The sequence below is a fragment of the Hyla sarda genome, chromosome 9 (genome assembly GCF_029499605.1).
Source record: "Hyla sarda isolate aHylSar1 chromosome 9, aHylSar1.hap1, whole genome shotgun sequence".
In the NCBI taxonomy this organism is placed as follows: domain Eukaryota; kingdom Metazoa; phylum Chordata; class Amphibia; order Anura; family Hylidae; genus Hyla; species Hyla sarda.
In genome coordinates, this window is record NC_079197.1 from 138,435,511 (window position 1) to 138,456,218 (window position 20,708).

Sequence of the window (20,708 nt, forward strand, 5' to 3'; positions counted from 1 at the left end):
GAACATATCTTTGTGTGGTGGCCCAGTACAGAAGTTGCACCTCTGTACGATTTCTGCCCTGTCAGGCAGACTCCATTCCGTGACCCCTGGACCTCCCCTTCACCTGTGTGACATGAATAGTTAAATAATGTATATCTTATCCAATGCAATGTACATAATTGTTATATGCCTTTAAGTACTGTTGTCATGTGATTGTAACCAAGGAAGGTACCAGTGACCATGTGACTACAAGGTTACCCCTCCAGAGTCTCCCCCATGTAAACCCAGGGTGGAGCTAGCTCAGTTTCTTATGCTCTTCTCTACTGAGTGCAGCAGGGTCAAGTCTGGAGAGTGTGTATGGTGTCCTAAGCAGGCTAAAGTCTACCACACAGCCACGGATCCACAAGTCTACTGCCCCACATGTGAAAGTCAGAACCTGGTAAGCTAAAAATGGGGTGAAGTCTGTCATAGTCAGTCCAAGTCAAGTCTGTCTCAAGTCACTGTGGCCCTGCATCAAATTGTCCAAGTCCACTTTAAGTCCCAGCAAGCCCTGTAGCCTCTGAAGTCACTGGTCACCTCCTTGGGCCCAGCCAAGCTGTATAGACTGTTACATCTCTCTGGCTCAGTAAAGCTGCAGTTTTTCCATAACTTGGCATCTGAGTCATTATTTGCCCCCCGTGCCTAGCCCAGGATCCAGCGGTATACCTTCGGTGTAGAGTATAAACCACGCCCTGGCGTCACGAACACAAGGGGTTAAAGCCATCTGCCACTAGGGTAATTCAATCTGCCCTCATCACACCCTTTGGATAGGGGATAAGATGTCTAGGGGCAGAGTACCCCTTTAAAGGGGATTAAAAATTATCCTTATCCACAGAATAGGGAATAACTTGCTGATATGTGGGGATCTGACTATTGGGACCCTTATCAGTCAAGAGAATGGAGGTCAACAGTCCCTGAGTGAATAAAGCAGCAGAATGCATGCTCAGCCACCACTTCGTTCAGTGTCTAGGGGACTTTCAAACATTCAGTGCTCAGCAGCATTTTGAAGCAGAGACTGAACGGAGTGGTGGTTGAGCATGCATGCTACTGGTCCATTCATTCAGAGAGCAATTGACCTTTGTTGTCATGAATAGAGAGGGTCCCAGTAGTCAGATCTCCATCTATAAGATAGTTATCACCTATCCCATAGACGACAGCTATCTTTCCCGATCCCCCCATACATATGCATGTGAATGGGCAGTAAACCATTGCCATACTCCTCTAGCGGCAGCCTTTCTTCCACATAAACAAATAGTTTAAGCAACTGAAATCCAACATTCTCGATCCTTTACTCCCCCAACATCTGCAGTTGAAGAAGAGTTTGGAGACAATCATATACTAGATTAGATGGTCGTTGAGTCCTGCTGAAATCTACTGGCTTGGATAATACATATACATATTCAGAAGAAGAAATTGGGGCGCAGGGTCGTGAATATTGAAACAATGCTATTTTATTGATATTAAAATGAAGATGTGCTTGAGTCACAGGACGCCGATCACATTTTCATTTTAATATCAATAAAATACCATTGTTTCAATATTCACAACCCTGAGCTCCAATTTCTTCTTCTTATTTAGCATTTTATCCAACACCGTGGGTATAGGTGTTATTTGGGCAGCTCGGGTCTATAGGTTGCTAGTTTAACAAGAGCCTCTCCAATACTTCTCTTACATTTACATATTAGGTGTATGGCATGCATTATGTATAAGCTCGGGCTCGTGGTAAATTAAAAGGGATTATCTAGTTCTATTTTTATAATAGTCATCAGACTGTTGGTTATGGAAAGATTTGTGTTGATAGATCTTATTATAGAAATTCCCTGTCAGACATCTTTATCTCCTGGATGAACCTCTGCCATTCGTGGATAGTTGGGAGGCCCCAGTATTTAGATTAGCATTTGTTATAAAGCAATATGATAAGAGATCACACCTAGGTACCATAGTTCCTATATAACTTCAAATCTTATTACACAAAGACCAAGTTTACATATGCTTATTTCTTCTCATTAATTTATTTAGAATATAATAGCACCATGGCTCAGTAGCTGGCACTGCAGCAAAGCAATATTGAACTAGTTCTCCCCATCATTTTGCACTAGGTACCCCATAATGACAACAGAACTTTTACAATTTTTTAGCAAATTTATAAAGAGGGAAAAACTACAATTTGCATGACCATTAGTGTTCAGGCCCTTTGCTCTGGGGCTTCTCATTTCTCTTGGTCATCTTGGATTTTCTACAACTTTATTGGAGTCACCTGAAAGAAATATTACTGTCTATATAAAGTCCCACAGCTGACAATGCATATCAGGGCAAAAAAAAAAAAAAAACTGCCATGAGGTGGAAATAACAGCCCGTAGAGCTCAGAGCAGGATAGGTGTGCTATGGAGATTTGCTCCTTCTCTGGACAGTTCCTAAAATGGACAGAGGTGTCAGCAGAGAGCACTGTGGTCAGACAGAAAGAAAATTCAAAAAGAAAAGAACTTCCTGTGGACCATACAGCAGCTGATAAGTACTGGAAGGATTAAAGGGGTATTCCAGGAAAAAACATTTTTTATATATCAACTGGCTCAAGAAAGTTAAACAGATTTGTAAATTACTTCTATTAAAAAAAAATCTTAATCCTTACAATAATTATCAGCTGCTGAGCTTGAGTTGTTGTTTTCTGTCTGGCAACAGTGCTCTCTGCTGACATCTCTGCTGGTCTTGGGAATTGCACAGAGGTTTGCTATGGGGATTTGCTTCTAAAATGGGCGGTTCCCGAGACACGTGTCATCATAGAGCACTTAGACAGAAAATAACAACTCAATTAAAGCAGTTCATAAGTACTGAAAGGATTAAGATTTTGTAATAGAAGTAATTTACAAATCTCTTTAACTTTCTGGAGCCAGTTGATATATAAAAAAAAAGTTTTTTCCTGGATAACCCCTTTAAGATTTTGGAATAGAATTAATTTACACATCTGTTTAAGTTTCTGACACCAGTTGATTTAAAAATAAAAAGTTTTCCAGTGGAGTACCCCTTTAACTTTTTGGCCTCGAATTCTAAGCTTCATGTCTGAAGAGAACCAAACGCTGCTTCCCACCTGCCCAATACCATCCCTACAGTGAAGCATGGTGGTGGCAGCATCATGTTATGGGGTGTTTTTCAGTGGCTGAGATAGGAGGACTGGTCATGGTAAAAACCTCATCCAAAGTTCTCTGGACCTTAGACTGGGCTGAAGGTTCACTTTCCAACAAGGCCATGATGCTAAGCACACAGCCAAGACAATACAGGAGGATTTGGGAGAATTCAGTAAATGTTCTTGAGTCACCCAGCCAAAACTCTGACTTGACCATATTTAAACATCTCTGGAGAGGCCTTCCACTGATGGCCCCTATCCAACCTGACAGATCTTAAAAGAAGAATGGCAGAAAATCCCCAAATCCAGGTGACATAATCCTCAAGAAGACTGGAGGCTGTGATCTCTTCCGATGGCACTTCAACTAAGTACTGACTGAGTATATACTTATGCCAATGCAATATTTTCCTTTTTAATGAATTAGAAAAGATTTCTAACATCCTGTTGTCACAGTCTCATTATAAGGTATGGATTGCGGAATGATGGGGAAAGTATTTTTTTTTTAATTCAACACATGGCTGCAACATAAGAACATTAAAAAAAGGCAGAGGGTATGAAAACTTTCAGAATGCACTGTAATATAATAAGATTAGATTGTGAGCCCCATTGAATGACTGAATAACTACATTTTGTACAATTGCATAAGAGATAGCAGCATTGAATTAATGAATAAATAAATAAATAAATAGATACATAACTAAATGAATAAATAAATAAATACACACAACTAAATAAATAAATAAATAAATAAATGCACACATAAATAAATAAATACACATATAAGAATGATAGAAATAATTTGGTTTCTACAGTAACCTCTTGACTGGTACAATGCCTAATATATGGGCAAGCAGACCCCTTTCAAGGCACTATACACTAAAATGTCTCTAGATGTTGTCTTTCGGAAGCCAAGTGAGTCAGAAAGACGTAAAGTTTAATAAATCATGGATATTTGAGATGGTCAATTAGACTTATCCCTTAGAGGCATACACCTGTATCTATGTCAACATTAAACTTGTATCTGAATTCATAGAAGCTGTTTAAACAATGTCCTTCATGAATGACAATGTCTATGAAAAGGAGCTGAAAGTTTCAATCTGAAGGAGAACACAAGACTTCACCTGTCAGCTGTATTCAGAGGAGGCGATGATGGTACGAATCCTGATGTCTAAATCTAAAGTGATCTGTTATAGTTAGCCATGCATAAGATTTTAAGCTTTCAGAACAATGGTCTATCTCATATCCTAAGACAGGTCATACACAGAGAAATGTCTCACCAACACCTTTGCTCCATTTTCATCTCCATTTCCATCTATGTGCCTGAAGTAGGACCAATGGCCTTATGGCCATTGGTCCTACTTCAGGCACATAGATGGAAATGGAGATGGAAATGGAGCAAAGGTGTTGAAGACAACATAAGGCCATTGATCCCACTTCAGGCACATAGATGGAAATGGAGCAAAGGTGTTGGTGAGACAACATAGGGCTATTGGTCCTACTTCAGGCACATAGATGGAAATGGAGATGAAAATGGAGCAAAGGTGTTGGTGAGACAACATAAGGCCATTGATCCTACTTCAGGCACATAGATGGAAATGGAGATGGAAATGAAGCAAAGGTGTTGGTGAGACAACATAGGGCTGTTGGTCCTACTTCAGGCACATAGATGGAAATGGAGATGGAAATGGAGCAAAGGTGTTGGTGAGACAACATAGGGCTGTTGGTCCTACTTCAGGCACATACATGGAAATGGAGAGGGAAATGAAGTAAAGGTGTTGGAGACAACATAAGGCCATTGATCCCACTTCAGGCACATAGATGGAAATGGAGCAAAGGTGTTGGTGAGACAACATAGGTCTATTGGTCCTACTTCAGGCACATAGATGGAAATGGAGATGGAAATGGAGCAAAGGTGTTGGTGAGACAACATAGGGCTGTTGGTCCTACTTCAGGCACATAGATGGAAATGGAGATGGAAATGAAGTAAATGTGTTGGAGACAACATAAGGCCATTGGTCCTACTTCAGGCACATAGATGGAAATGGAAATGGAAATGGAGCAAAGGTGTTGGTGAGACAACATAGGGCTGTTGGTCCTACTTCAGGCACATAGATGGAAATGGAGATGGAAATGAAGTAAAGGTGTTGGAGACAACAAAAGGCCATTGGTCCTACTTCAGGCACATAGATGGAAATGGGGATGGAAATGGAGTACATATGTTGGAGACAACATAAGGCCATTGGTCCTATTTCAGGCATATAGATGGAAATGGAGATGGAAATGGAGCAAAGGTGTTGGTGAGACAACATAGGGCTGTTGGTCCTACTTCAGGCACATAAATGGAAATGGAGAGGGAAATGAAGTAAAGTTGTAGGAGACAACATAAGGCCATTGGTCCTACATCAGGCACATAGATGGAAATGGAGATGGAAATGGAGCAAAGGTGTTGGAGACAACATAAGGCCATTGGTCCTACTTCAGGCACCGGCAGATAGATGGAAATGGAGTAATGGTGTTGGTGAGACAACATAGGGCTGTTGGTCCTACTTCAGGCACCGGCAGATAGATGGAAATGAAGCAAAGGGGTTGGTGAGATATTTCTGTGTGTGACCTGCCTTAGGATATGGAAAAACTTTAAATCTGTGTATTAGATAGTAGTAAGATGTTTACGTCTTGATGACCTTGTATTAGGAGCTAATGGTCTTTATTTTACGCTATAGGAGGAAGGTATGAGGTATGTGTTAGCGTCTATGTATTAGGAGGTAATGGTCTCCTAATAAGGTATGTGTGAATGTCTACGTATTAAGAGGTATGTCTTATGTTACCTGTAATGTAGGAGGAGAGTTGTGTGTGTCTTGTTTGTTTTGGGAGGTCCGTACTTGGACTATGTTGTCATGCTTGTTTACTCTGTCTCTGTACTACAAGTTTGAGGTCCTGATCATTGTATATAGAGACCTTGTTTAGACTACATCCTATTTGCCGAAATGTATCTTACTTTATGATGTGTATTTAAAGGAGCCCTGTCTTGTGTCTATTAGGAAGAGGTGTAACTCTGTTCTGCTGTCTCTATTTTGGTATGAGGTGAGTCTCTTTCGGGAGGGGGGGGGGTCTCGTCTGTTTGTCTAGCCCTCAGAAGACACATTCTTCTCATTGTTCCTCAGATAATCAGTAGACAATAGACTTGTCTGTACTCACCATTCTGTGCTAATACAGCTCCCAATGTTCCCAGGAAAAACAGCATCCCAGACATAAGTCCCATCCTGAAGATGACAAGACGTTGCCCCCTCCAAATACCCAGCCGAAACTATAAGACATTAACTCCACATGACGCCAACGCCAAATAGTCCAAGCCTGAAAAACTCAAAAAATCCGAATTCCAAAATTGTCACTTTTTTTTTCCAAAACAGTGCAAGATGGTAATTTTTTCACAGGATTTAGTCAGGTCCAATACAACAAAAACAGCATGTAAATATCCCAACTCTGCAGATCGGGGCCAAATAAATAAAAACTTAAAAATACAAAGTTAAAAAGGAAGAAATGAAATTTGAAAACGTAACGTTCCTCAAGGAGAAGCAGACTCCTCTAGTAGTTGTGGAAAGTGAGTTGGAAAGTGCATGTTACATGGGGCGGGTGAGTGAGAGGGAAGGATTGTATTTGGAGTCTGCCCCTCCATTTGTGACTCACACACCCTCTGCAAGACTTTGTACAATAGCAGAGGGGGAACATTCCTTAGCAGGAGCTCATAGTACTCAGAAGGGAGGGAGGAGTAAGTAAAACAGAGGAACAGATCACTGGGTTAAGCTGTGCGGGGCTCTAATGCCGGCTACAGACAATGATGGGATTTCTCTGAGTAAATCCTACCTTACAAAAACATACTCAGGTAAATGGACATTCGTAGACTGTGAGGCTCTGCGTGCACAGGGACTGATGAGAGGGATTACAATACAGTGATCCCTCAAGTTACAATATTAATTGGTTCCAGGACGACCATTGTATGTTGAAACCATTGTATGTTGAGACCAGAACTCTATGGAAACCTGGTAATTGGTTCAAAATGTCATCCGAAAATAGGAAAATGTGAGGATTAAAGAAAAATAAGTAGATAACTAATATAAATAAAGCAAATCCTTACATATAAAAGTAAGAAAGAGATGCTGGCAGCTGTAATCACTGTCTATTTCAGCGTTTCCCAACCAGGGTGCCTCCAGCTGTTGCAAAACTACAACTCCCAGCATGGGCGGACAGCCTTCGGCTGTCCGGGCATGCTGGGAGTTGTAGTTTTGCAACAGCTGGAGGCACCCTCTTTGGGAAACACTGGTCTATGTAGAGGACAGGAGCCTCTTCAGGGTCCTGTACAGTACATAGTGTCCTGAAAAAGTTAAATGGAGCCGCCCTCACCTGGTGTCCAAAGGAGCAGGTAACCCTGGCACAGGTAAAGAGTACAAAACATGTAATACCTCCCTGTACTGTAGGGGGCGCTACCAGACATCAGTCAGTGCATACACTTTAGTAATACAGGTAAAGAGTACGGAACATGTAATACCTCCCTGTACTGTAGGGGGCGCTACCAGACACCAGTCAGTGCATGCACTTCAGTAATACAGGTAAAGTGTACGGAACATGTAATACCTTCCTGTACTGTAGGGCGGCACTACCACATTGCCAGTCAGTGCATGCACTTCAGTAATACAGGTAAAGAATACAGAACATGCAATACCTCCCTGTACTGTAGGGGGCACTACCAGACACCAGTCAGTGCATGCACTTCAGTAATACAGGTAAAGTGTAAAGAACATGTAATACCTCCCTGTACTGTAGGGGGCACTAACAGACACCAGTCAGTGCATGCACTTCAGTAATACAGGTAAAGTGTACAGAACATGTAATACCGCCCTGTACTGTAGGGGGCGATACCAGACACCAGTCAGTGCATACACTTCAGAAATACAGGTAAAGAGTAGTACAGAACATGTAATACCTCCCTGTACTGTAGGGGGCACTACCAGACACGAGTCAGTGCATGCACTTCAGTAATACAGGTAAAGTGTACAGAACATGTAATACCTCCCTGTACTGTAGGGGGCACTACCAGACACCAGTCAGTGCATGCACTTCAGTAATACAGGTAAAGTGTACAGAACATGTAATACCTCCCTGTACTGTAGGGGGCACTACCAGACACCAGTCAGTGCATACACTTCAGTAATACAGGTAAAGTGTACAGAACATGTAATACCGCCCTGTACTGTAGGGGGCACTACCAGACACCAGTCAGTGCATACACTTCAGTAATACAGGTAAAGTGTACAGAACATGTAATACCTTCCTGTACTGTAGGGGGTGCTACCAGACACCAGTCAGAGCATACACTTCAGTAATATAGGTAAAGAATACAGAACATGTAATGCCTTCCTGTTCTGTAGGGGGCGCTACCAGACACCAGTCAGTGCTGCAGGGGTTTTACCAGTGAAATATCCATTCTGATTGGTCGGTTCTTCCAGCCCTTGACAGGTTTTGCAGATTCCATAACATTGTATGTTGAGTCTGGTTTCAAGTTACAATGATCCAGAAAAGACCATTGTATGCTGAAACTATTGTATGTTGAGGCCATTGTAAGTTGAGGGATCACTGAATGTGTACAAAAAACATTTAAAAGACTTAACAAAAGATTAGCTACAGTGAAACCTATTTGAGAAGACCACCCAAAATTACATTGGATAGTGGTCTTCTGTGAGGTTGGTCTTCTCAATGAAAATGGCCACTATGCATATTGTACGGTGCACTAAAAATTACGCACCAGAAATCTGGTCTGGGTAAGGGGTGGTCTTCTCATAGAGGGGGTCTTTTGGAGAAGTTTCACTGTATATCATATACTATTGTCCAATGTTGCCCTAATATAAGGAGTAGAGATAAACCAGTGTAAAAAAAAATGGTTTTGCTGATTAAAGACTTTTCTAAGACAAAGGGCGAGGGGCTGACTGTAAAGCTGGGTTCACACTATGGAATTCCCATGCAAAATTCCACTTAGAAATTGCGCTCTGAAATTCCGTTGCAGCAGAATCCCATGCACAGTCCACACTATGGAGTTTCTGCCACGGAAATTCCACATTGCCGGAAACTGCAGAATACATTGCTATCCATGGTGAATGAAATGTCAGAGTTGTCCTAATGTCAACCGATTCAGTCAGCGACAGGCACAATCAGAGTCTCTGGCTGTAATTTTAATTGTAATTTTATCTATACAGTTAAAGGGGTTGTCAAGGATTAGAGGCTGCTTCTTTCTTGCACCACTCCTGTCCACAGGTTGTGTTTGGTGATGCAGTCTGGCTCCATTGAAGTGAATGGGACTGAGCTGCAGTACAAGAGTGGTGCTGAACTGTGGACAAGAGTGGTGCTGAACTGTGGACAAGAGTGGTGCTGAACTGTGGACAAGAGTGGTGCTGTTTTTGCAAAAAAAAAAAAAAAAGTCAGCCCCTTTAAAAAGTGGTCATCTCAAAGAAAATGGTTACTATGCAAAATGTATGATGGACTGATAATCCATCACACAAAAATCTGGTCTGGAGCTTCCATTGCATTTCATGCCCCAAATAAGACTCCTAATAGGAAAAAATTTAAACAACTGTTTTTTGTTTGTTTGTTTTTTCTCGTTTAGCAGAATATATGAGCAGATCAGTTCTAATTAAATCAAATTCACTCACAATTTTCCTTAAAAATTTAAATTTATCCAAATCCAATTTTCTCTACAATTGCCATTCAGTAAGTGATAAATATGTACAAGAGCAGGGACTCCTGTCAAAGGCACCTGTACATTTAAAGGGAACTTCATTTTTCTTAATTTTTTATCAACTGGTACAAGAAAGTTAAACAGATTTGTACATTACTTCTATTTAAAAATCTTAATCCTTCCAGTACTTAACAGCTGCTGTATACCACAGTTCTTTTCAGTCTGACCACAGTGCTCTCTGCTGACACCTCTGTCCATGTCAGGAACTGTCCAGAGCAGGAGAGGTTTGCTATGGGGATTTTCTCCTGCTTTGGACAGTTCCTGACATGGACAGAAGTGTCAGCAGAGAGCACTGTGGTCAGACAGAAAAGAAATTCAAAAGGAAAAGAACTTTAATAGAAGTAATTTACAAATCTGTTCAAGTTTCTGGCACCAGTTGATTTGAAAAAATATATATTTTCCACCGCAGTACCCCTTTAAGGCGGCCATACACTTTATATACCGTATTTATCGGGGGTAAAAAAGTTTTTAACCCAAATATCCATGATAAAATGAGGGTGCGTGTGTGCGTGTGTATACCCCGATATACCCCCAGGAAAGGCGCTGCCCGCTTCTCTCCCCCTGCCGTTCCTGGGGTCTAGAGCGCTGCTGTCGGCCCTTTTCACCCCCTGTAGTTTTGCAACATCTGGAGGTCCGCAGGTTGGAGACCCCTGATGTATAGTGTGAAAGGGGCCATAGCTGTCAGCCAAAGGAACATTTATGCAACAGCTACCGTATTTATCGGCGTATAACACGCACTTTTTAGGCTAAAATTTTTAGCCTAAAGTCTGTGTGCGTGTTATACGCCGATACACCCCCAGGAAAGGCAGGGGGAGAGAGGCCGTCGCTATGCACGGCGCGGCGCTCTGACGTCATGCGCCGCGCCGTTCAGCGCATAGCAATGACGCCGGGGACGCACGACGGAGGCCTGGAGCAGCGCGGACCCGACTCAGGTAATTATGCCACCGGGGATGGGGGGAGGCAACGGGGCAGCGGCGCCGGCAATGGGTACCGCTGCCCCTTCTCTCCCCCTGGCTGTCGGCGCCGCTTCTCTCTCCCTGGCTATCGGCGCCGGCACCGATAGTCAGGGGGACAGAACGGGCAGCGGCGCCGATAACCAGGGGGTGAAAAGGGCCGACAGCAGCGCTCTAGACCCCAGGAAAGGCAGGGGGAGAGAAGCGGGCAGCGACGGCCTCTCTCCCCCTGCCTTTCCTGGGGGTGTATCGGCGTATAACACGCACACAGACTTTAGGCTAAAAATTTTAGCCTAAAAAGTGCGTGTTATACGCCGATAAATACGGTAGCTGTTGCATAAATGTTCCTTTGGCTGACAGCTATGGCCCCTTTCACACTATACATCAGGGGTCTCCAACCTGCGGACCTCCAGATGTTGCAAAACTACAACTCCCAGCATGCCCGGACAGCCAACGGCTGTCCGGGCATGCTGGGAGTTGTAGTTTTGCAACATCTTGAGGTCCGCCAGTTGGAGACCACTGCTATACATTCATCCATTTTAAAGATCCGTTATAATGTTCCGTTATGAAAACCCCGAAAATCTGCCGTTATAAAATCCCATGCGGCCTTACAAATTCCCATTATAGTCTATGGAATTTTTACATTACCCGTTTTAACCCGTCATAGCCCGTTATTAATAACAGATGTTTTTTTGTGATGGGAGAAGGAACGGAAGAAATAGTGCATGCAACATCATCTGTCAGGGACAGTTGGGTGGTCCCACTAAAAGTCACCAAACACTTTTGACTGCTTCCCCGGCATCCTCGCTCCCCGTCGCCGCCATCATGTCGCTACGCACGCCGCTCCTATTGGATGACGAGATGGCGTGCGCAGTGACGCGATGACAACGATGGAGAGCGCCGACGATGCAGGGATCCCGAAGAGGACGCGCGGGAGCCTCGAGGACAGGTAAGTGATCGTCAGCGGACCCCACGGGGCACCGTAAACGGCTATCCGGTGGCAGCTGAAGCAGTCTGCGCTGCCGGATAGCCGTTTATGCGATGGCCCCGACATACAAAAGCATCGTATGTTGATGCTGCCTTCAACATGCGATGGCCTCTGAGAGGCCATCGTATGTTCAAATGATGGCATGTCGGGGCCATCGTAGGTCGAGGGGTCACTGTATTAGGCTCAAACCTTCACCCATTACAGCAAACAAAAATCCTACATAAAATAAACCATGTCAATACACACAAAATCAACGTTAATGAATTAAACCCGACGCGTTTCCCCCCCTCCAAAATAGACAGTGTGGAGCAATGCAGTTTTCATCAGGGGATGCAATTGTAGGAAAGAGATGCAGCTGTTATATAATAACCGCCAGTTAGTATGGAATATAAGATGTACGGTCCGATAGGAACCACTCACTCAGACCCAAAGATACCGTCCTTGATGTGGGATGAATGACCTGGGTGGCCGTTTGATGATGGCTGGTCCCCTCCTGGCAGCAGCAGTTTTTTTGCTGTAACAGGTGAAGGTTTGAGCCTAATACCACTCATATGAGCTCCTCTTCACCTATACATATTACTAATTACTAGGGATGTAAGAAAACATCGATTCGCACGATTATCGCGATTTTTCATTTGGTGATACTGAATCGATTCAAAATATTTTTGAATCGATCCTTTTAGGGATGTGGAATTTGTATCTCCTGATGCCCAGAACAGCATGTCCCGGGCGTCAGGAGATACAAATTCCACATTTGTGGAGCCGGGCAGGCCGGATCTGACGCGGCGGCGCTCTGGGTGTATGGAGCGGGCTCCCGACTCGTGCCCACTCCGTACTCTGCAGCCCCCGGCTGTTCTCAGTAGCCGGGGGCCGCCGCTAATAACCAGCATGCGGCTGTTGTCAAAGCTGACAGCAGCGTCTAAAGGAATCTGTGAATGCTCCCTGGTGGGCTAGTGGGGTGGATCGCCCATAACCCCCCCCCCCCCCCCCCCCCGTAGTGCGATCACGGCTCTGTCATTGATAGACTCTGGCTTGACTAGGCTCTATCAATGGATAACAGATCAATGGAGTTCAATAGAACTCTATTCATCTGTCTGAGGAATCTAATGATTCCTCCTAAAAGTCTAATAAAGTGTATAAAAAAAAAATAAAGTTTTAATAAAAGTGTAAAAGACATTGTTTTTGAGACAGAATCGGGATATATCGCGATGTATCGTCACCTAGACGGTATCGCGATATATCGGGATATATCGAATCACCACACTGGTATCGCGATTCGAATCGTATCGCCAAATTCTTGGCGATTCACACCCCTACTAATTACTAGTTTACTTTGAGGACTATTTATCTTATTACTAAATACTATTAAAAGTTACGTTTTAAGCGAGCTAACTATTCCTCACTGTCCAGTACCCAGAGGGACAGGGACTCTTGTTCCAATCTGATTTGAATTTAATGGGCAATTTGAGAAAATCTTCCAGAAACAAATTTTGAGGGGGTTTGTTCGTCTCTATTAAAAAGCCTTTATAAGATCTTATAGGTTGATTTTTGTTGTATAAAAGTTCTCTATCTGGCAGAGCAGAGATTATTTCAGGTAAGAAATAAGGCAAATGTTCCATGTGCAGCCGTGTACATAGCCCCATAGCTATGCTCGGAATGGGTTTCCCATTATGGTTCTGGGTAGAGATGAGCAAACTTACAGCAAATTCGATTCGTCACGAACTTCTCGGCTCGGCAGTTGATGACTTTTCCTGCATAAATTAGTTCAGCTTTCAGGTGCTCCGGTGGCTGGAGACATTCTCCCAGGACTGTATCCACCTTTTCCAGCCACCGAGCACCTGAAAGCTGAACTAATTTATGCAGGAAAAGTCATCAACTGCCGAGCCGAGAAGTTTGTGACGAATCGAATTCACTGTAAGTTTGCTCATCTCTAGTTCTGGGTTTTGCTACCCAGGATAGAATGACCTGGTGTTTGCTTCCCCCTCCAAACTCTTTTAATGACACTTGGACCGATGCCCCACCAACTTGTTTGCCAACAATTTAGTCTAGAGCAGTGTTTCCCAACCAGGGTGCCTCCAGCTGTTGCAAAACTACAACTCCCAGCATGCCTGGACAGCCAAAGGCTGTCCAGGCATGCTGGGAGTTGTAGTTTTGCAACAGCTGGAGGCACCCTGGTTGGGAAACACTGGTTTAGAGCACAGCATATGTTCACACCATCTAGTAGCTGTTACTATTTTCGGATGTGCCCACACCTTCTAGGGTGGCACCAGCTACTGCAGCTTCTTCATCCTTGCACATACCTGTCAGAGATATTACTAGGCTTGTCTGGTTTCTGGGCTGGTCCTCTCATTAAAAGGACCTGACCTATTGACCTAGAAGGTTAGAGCAACACAATTAACCCTATAAGTAAGGGTGTAAATGATGCCTGAGGCAGTGAAAAAACTTTGATCCCATCCCTAGGGGTGTCGAGTAGTCTGTGTCCCAGCGGTGAAGGACCAGACCTCTTAGTTATTTGATATCCTAATGGACTGGGGACATCATGGGTGGTGTATTAAGGACTTAAGAACCTCAGATGTCCAGGACTCATTTAACAAGACATTTCGGACAAGGAAATCAGAACACTTGTGATGAATGAAAGGGACTCATAGGGATAAGATGCCTCTGCCATTGTCCTCTTTTTAAATGAGAACTGTAAAGCTTTTCACTGTACCTATTCATAAGGGAGTCCTTCACACCACATTAATAAACGGATTGTACGATATTACTAAATATGACAGCTTTCTTTTAAAAACAGCGCCACACTTGTCTATGGGTGGAGTCTGGTATTGCAGCTCAGCTTCATTAACGTAAAGGTGAGCTGTATATTATACACAATCTGTAAATTAGGAGAAATCAGCCACGTTTCCTAATCTTAGATGACTCTTACAATATGTGTTCTTTTAATCACTAATAATAATAATAATATTTATTTATATAGAGCCAACAGATTCCGCAGCACTTTACAATTTGGATACAAATAAAGACAAGTATCAGACATAATATTACACACTAAATATTCCAACAGGAGGAGTGAGGGGCCCTGCTCGAGAGAGGTCACAGACTATGAGGAATGGGGCTGAGATAAAGACATAAATAGGAAATAGAGGAGGTTACATAAAGGGGGGTGAACCAGTCACTACCTAATCTCCAAATGTCTAAAGTGCATAGATTCATTACATTAGGTAACTGCAACACCGTGACACCAGCTTGTCTTACTGTATCATACCTTTCCCCTTGCTCACTTTGTCCGAGCTCCCGGCAGGATAAAGTGGGCGTTCCCCAGCAGTCGTGACGTTACTGAAGCCTGCAAGAGCTGTGCCTCTCTATGCCCTGCATGCACTTCCTGAGTTTGGTCTCCTGCCAGGCTGGGAGGAGACCAAACTAACTGTTTGACTTGTGCAGGGAACAGAACAGAGCCACCTAGTGTCCGTTCTTTCAATCACATCCAATCACATTTTTTAAATCAAACTGGTGCTACAAAGTTTCAGTTTACATCCTAAAGGGGTTATCCAGGAAAAACGTTTTTTTTTTTTTATATCAACTGGCTCTAGAAAGTTAAACAGATTTGTAAATCACTTCTATTAAAAAATCCTTCTGAAGTTCTTTTCAGTCTGGCCACAGTGTTCTCTGCTGACACCTCTGTCTGTATAAGGAACTGTCCAGAGCAGGAGAGGTTTGCTATGGGGATTTGCTTGTACTCTGGACAGTTCCTGACATGGACAGAGGTGTCAGCAGAGAGCACTGTGGTCAGACTGGAAAGAATTCCAGAAAGAAATACAACTTCCTCTAGTATACAGCAACTGATAAGTACTGGAAGGATTAAGATTTTTAAATAGAAGTAATTTACACCAGTTGATTTAAAAAAAAAAAATTCCACCCGAGTATCCCTTTTGAGAATTTTAACAGCAAGTAAATAGCAATGTGTCTTATAATTACATAAGGAACAATATATTAAAAGTTTAGTTTGGTGACAGGTTCTGTTTAACTAAGGAAAGGAAGATGGCTGCCAGTACCCAGCAATAGAATGAGAATTGAAAACAAAGTCTTATGCCATTTATCTCAGGCTTAGTCCCCATGTGGTAACCTGAACATCATACGAAGGGGAGTACTGAAGTAATAAATGTGATCAGCACCATGTAAAGATTTGGTGCAGGTACACAGCTTTCACCACACAAACTAATGGGGTGAAAAGACGTTCACATACACCACTCTTGATGAATTCCTCCCAATGCTCCTACTGGACCAAAGAATTCTACAAGAGAGAGATGGTGTCACTGCATGCACCAGTAAGGCCTTGTTTACACGTCCGGAATGTCCACACGGAAAATCTTGGTGCGGACATTCCACAGACCTGCATAACCTGCCGGCACTAGGACCCCACTGAAATGTGCTGTCTTATAGACGGCAATGCATTCAGTGCGAATTCCACAGAAAGAGTGGACAGGTTCATTCTTCCTGTGGACATGGAAAACAAAATGTACACACATACACTACACAACGCAGCAGAATCCCATTGAATTCCACAGGACTCTGCTGCTCCGGAATCTTCAGTAGAATTCCAATGCGGAATTCCGCACGGAAATTCCGGATGTGTGAACATGGCCAAAGGCTATGTTCACACAGTGGAATGTCTGTGTGGAATTCCATTGATTTTAATGGGATTCTGCTGCACTGGGCACATGGTGGAATTTCTGCTGTGGAAATCCCGATTCCGGCGTCTGCAGAAAGAATGGACAAGTCTGATCTTTCTGCGCATTCCGCTCTGAAGTGCATTGCTGTCTACAAGACGGCACATTTCTGAGTGGTCAAAGCGCCTGCTGGATCATTCAAGTGTGCCGCATGTCTGTCGGGGCGGACATTCCGCACATTTTCGGCTGTGTGAACCCCGCCTAATACAGATAGTTTCCTAGATGTTGTCAAAGCATTTTGAGGCTGATTGGATTTCGTGCCGGCAATGCTTGTCAGAGGAACAGTAAATTTCGTCTTAAGTACATCTCCTTAGGGAAAGAGGGTCAAAGAGCTGTGAAATGTGGTGAGCCAGATTCGATGACACCCAGGTGAAGAGTGGAGATGGAAGAACAATAGACAAAGGCCAAAGCCGAGTACAGGGTGAAAGGAGAGGGGAGACCCATCTGTGGTTCACACGCGTCTCTTCTGACTCAGCTTTCCTGGATGCACATGGGATGGGATAAGCAACGACCGGGGTCAAACAAAGCATTACTCTCCAATCTGTAATTCATTGTGGGCAGACAAGGGCTGGAGTAGGAATAGTGGTTGTCCTGGAAAAGAAACGTTTTACATGAGGCTTAGTGACATACTTTACAGTCATTTTATATTGTGGGCACTCTTTACTTACTGTGGAGCTTAACATTTTAATAGTACATTTAAAGGGGTACTCCGGGGGGGGGGGGGGGGGGGGGATTTCAAATCATCTGGTGGCAGAAATGTAAACAGATTTGTACATTACGTCTATTAAAAAATCTTAATCCTTCCCGTACTTATCAGCTGCTGTATACTCCAGAGGAAGTTGTGTAGTTCTTTCCAGTCTGACCACAGTGCTCTCTGCTGACACCTCTGTCCATGTCAGGAACTATCCAGAGCAGGATAGGTTTGCTATGGGGAATTGCTTCTACTGTACAGTTCCTAATACAGACAGAGGTGTCAGCAGAGAGCATTTTCGTCAGACAAAAAAAGAACAACTGAACTACCTCTGTAGTATACAACAGCTGATAAGTACTGAAAGGATTAAGATTTTTAAATAGAAATAATTTACAAATCTGTTGAACTTTTTTTGGAGCCAGTTGATATGAAAAAAATTGTTTCCACCTCAGTACCCTTTAATGTTTCTAAGTCAAATGGTGAAGGTAATGTGACCACTATGGGCCCCTAGAGGTAGGACGCCCAGCTCCGTTCTGCTCCTTCCTGTGGCAGCTCGAAATCTGAACTGGGACCCAGAAGTTGTAACATATGTGAATGTGTTTATTGGGAGGTCAGGGACATCATTGGTTTAAGGTTGTAATGGTTTAGCATCATTAGAATAAAGTCACCTTGTATTTGACCCTGGTATTGTCTGGGTCTTCTCTACTGTTACACATACACTACATCGAGAGTTATGACTGATCCTGATAAAATCAACAGAAGAACAGAAGGCAGTCCAGTGCAGCCGAGTGCAGATAGAAAACTAGTTTCTTCCATTTATTTCTTATTGCAGGTAACAATGCAGAACAGCACAATGAGAACAGAGGCAACACATTTTGGGTAGCATCTGTACCCTTAGCCAAACGCTACCCGAAACGCGTCACCTCTCTTTTCAGTGTGCTGTACTGCGTTTTACCTGCAAAATGAAATAAATTGAAAAAACATGCTTTTATCTGCACACTGGCTGCATAGGACTTCCTTATGGTCTTCTGACTGATGGGGTGTTGTCCTGAACATGCTCTGGGTGGATCAGATGAGCTGAAGGAGCTCTGTGCTTGCTTTACTGATGAAATCTATAGGTTCAGTTGAGTTGTGTCTGATGTATATGGGTACATTAAGTCACAGGTTTATTTAGTTGAAGCCATGGGCATAACCACTAGGGTAGCAGCATTTATTCAGATTAACAATTAAGCCGCTCAACATTCAAGGTAAGGCTGCATGCACACCACGTTTTTGCAATACAGTTCCTGTATCAGGTTTTTGATGAAAAACAGATTCCTCAAAACCTGACTAAACTGTATCAAAAAGTGTGTGCAAATTTTAACCCGTATACGGTTTGAAAAATGATGTCAGGTTGCATCCGTTTTTTAAGAAAAAAAACATATACGTTTTTAACTTTTCACTCCATTTTGAATAAAGTTTGACTTGTTTGATTGAAATTCCAAGAAAAAAAAAACTGTGCAAAGACAAAAACCATATGGTGAAAACCAGATGCAACCATACGCACATACAGTTCTGTACGGTTCCCATTGACTCCCATTTAAAAAAAAAAAAAACGTATACGGTTTAATACATTTTTTCACCCAGACCAAGAAACGTGGTAGACTACGGTTTTGGATACGGGTAAAAAACTGGACAAAACCGTATACTATGCAAAACGGACTAAACCGGATGATGCGTTTGACATACGGTTTACAATGTTAAGTCAATGCATACGGTTTTCTATACAGTTCCATGCGGTTTTTAACTTGAAACCGTATTCAGGAACTGTATAGCAAAAACGTGGTGTGCATGCAGCATGAGAGTAGTAATGCCTATAAGTGTTACCAAGATGAGTTATTGGACCCTGTAGTTGTTTGCTGTCTCCCTGCTGGGTCCATTTATCCTGTGCTCTGACATTGGTTTTTTCCCTTGTTTTGACTGATGTGACGTCACTATATGCAATATCTTTGAACTCTGACACCACTCTGTGCCTCACTGTGCACATGACCGCATGACCCCTCTGTCTTGTCTTTCTTCCACGCTGTACATGTTAAGGTCCTTAATCCTTACCAGGAAAGGTTAAAGGACCTTATCATCTATAGCTTGGAAGAAAGACGAGACAGAGGGGATATGACAGAAATGGCAAAAGAGGAGAACATATTTAAAAGAAGGAAAACTACAAGAGGACATAGTTTTATATTAAAGGGACAAAGGTTCCTGCAGTAATACTTTACTGAGAGAGTAGTGGATGCACGGAATAGCCTTCCTGCAGAAGTGGTTTAAAATACAAGAGTTTAAAGGGGTACTCCACTCCCTAGTACAGTGACATACGATCATTTCAACATACGATGTCCTCTCAGAGGCCATCCCATCTTGAAGGCAGCATCAACATACGATGCTTTTGTATGTCGGGGCCATCGCATAAACGGCTATCCGGCAGCACAGACTGCTTCAGCTGCCACCGGATAGCCGTTTACGGTGCCGCGTGTGGTCCGCTGACGATCACTCACCTGTCCTCGGGGCTCCGGCGGGTCTACTTCGGGATCCCCTGCATCGTCGGCACTCTCCATCGTCGTCATCCCGTCATCCAATAGGAGCGGCTTGTGTAGCGACGTGATGGCAGTGACGGAGAGCAAGGATGCCAGAGCGTCAGGGACACCCAGGGGACGCGGCGACAGCGATGGAAGGCGACATCCAGGGCAGCGGTGACGGTCCGGAGCAGCGGGGACACGTGAGTATAACCTCCAATACCAGTGGTCTTCAACCTGCGGACCTCCAGATGTTGCAAAACTATAACTCCCAGCATGCCCGGACAGCCGTTGGCTGTCCAGGCATGCTGGTTGTTATAGTTTTGCAACATCTGGAGGTCTGCAGGTTGTAGACCACTGTCCTATACTTTACATTGCACGGATCCCTCAACATACGATGGTTTCAACAAACGATGGTCCATTTGGAACGGATTACCATCGTATGTTGAGGGACCACTGTATTTAGTTTGTGAGGTCACGCTCCGCCCCTTTTGTCGACCCGCCCCCTCAATGCAAGTCTATGGGAGGGGGTGAGACGGCTGTCACGCCCCCTCCCATAGACTAACATTAAGTGGGTGGCACATCACTAGGGGCGGAGCATGACATCACAAGGGGGTGTGGCGACCCCCAAAGCCCGCACCAGCATTTGGAACTAAATGTTCCGAACGCTGGGGAGTGAAGTACCCCTTTAAATATGCATGGGATAGGTATAAGGCTATCCTTCTTAAAAGATAGGGCCTGTGGCTATTCATAGCATTCAGGATATCTGTCAGACTAGATTGGCTGAAGGATTATCTGCCGACACATTCTGTGCTTCAATGTTTCTTTACTGTGACATCACTGTGCACATGACCACTATACTGTGACATCACTGTGC

General features: G+C 43.6%; 1 protein-coding gene and 1 long non-coding RNA gene across 4 annotated transcripts in view; one reads left to right on the forward strand and one right to left on the reverse strand.

Moving 5' to 3' along the window:
- AXL (AXL receptor tyrosine kinase) overlaps positions 1 to 20,708 on the reverse strand; it is a 147,094-nt gene that overhangs the window by 80,474 nt on the left and 45,912 nt on the right. For 2 of the 3 annotated variants that reach the window (XM_056540091.1, XM_056540090.1), the window contains exon 1: positions 6,335 to 6,792. The exons of the other annotated variant lie outside the window; for it this stretch is intronic. In XM_056540091.1, the coding sequence (XP_056396066.1) occupies positions 6,335 to 6,398 (64 nt within the window). In that variant the 5' untranslated portion in view covers positions 6,399 to 6,792. Of the gene's footprint in view, positions 1 to 6,334; positions 6,793 to 20,708 lie in introns of those variants that run through there. 3 annotated transcript variants of the gene reach the window in all.
- Positions 6,095 to 20,708, forward strand: part of LOC130291394 (uncharacterized) — a 61,246-nt gene continuing 46,632 nt past the window's right edge. Inside the window, exon 1 of the long non-coding RNA XR_008847919.1 lies at positions 6,095 to 6,220. This is a non-coding gene — a long non-coding RNA (uncharacterized LOC130291394). The remainder of the gene's footprint in view (positions 6,221 to 20,708) is intronic.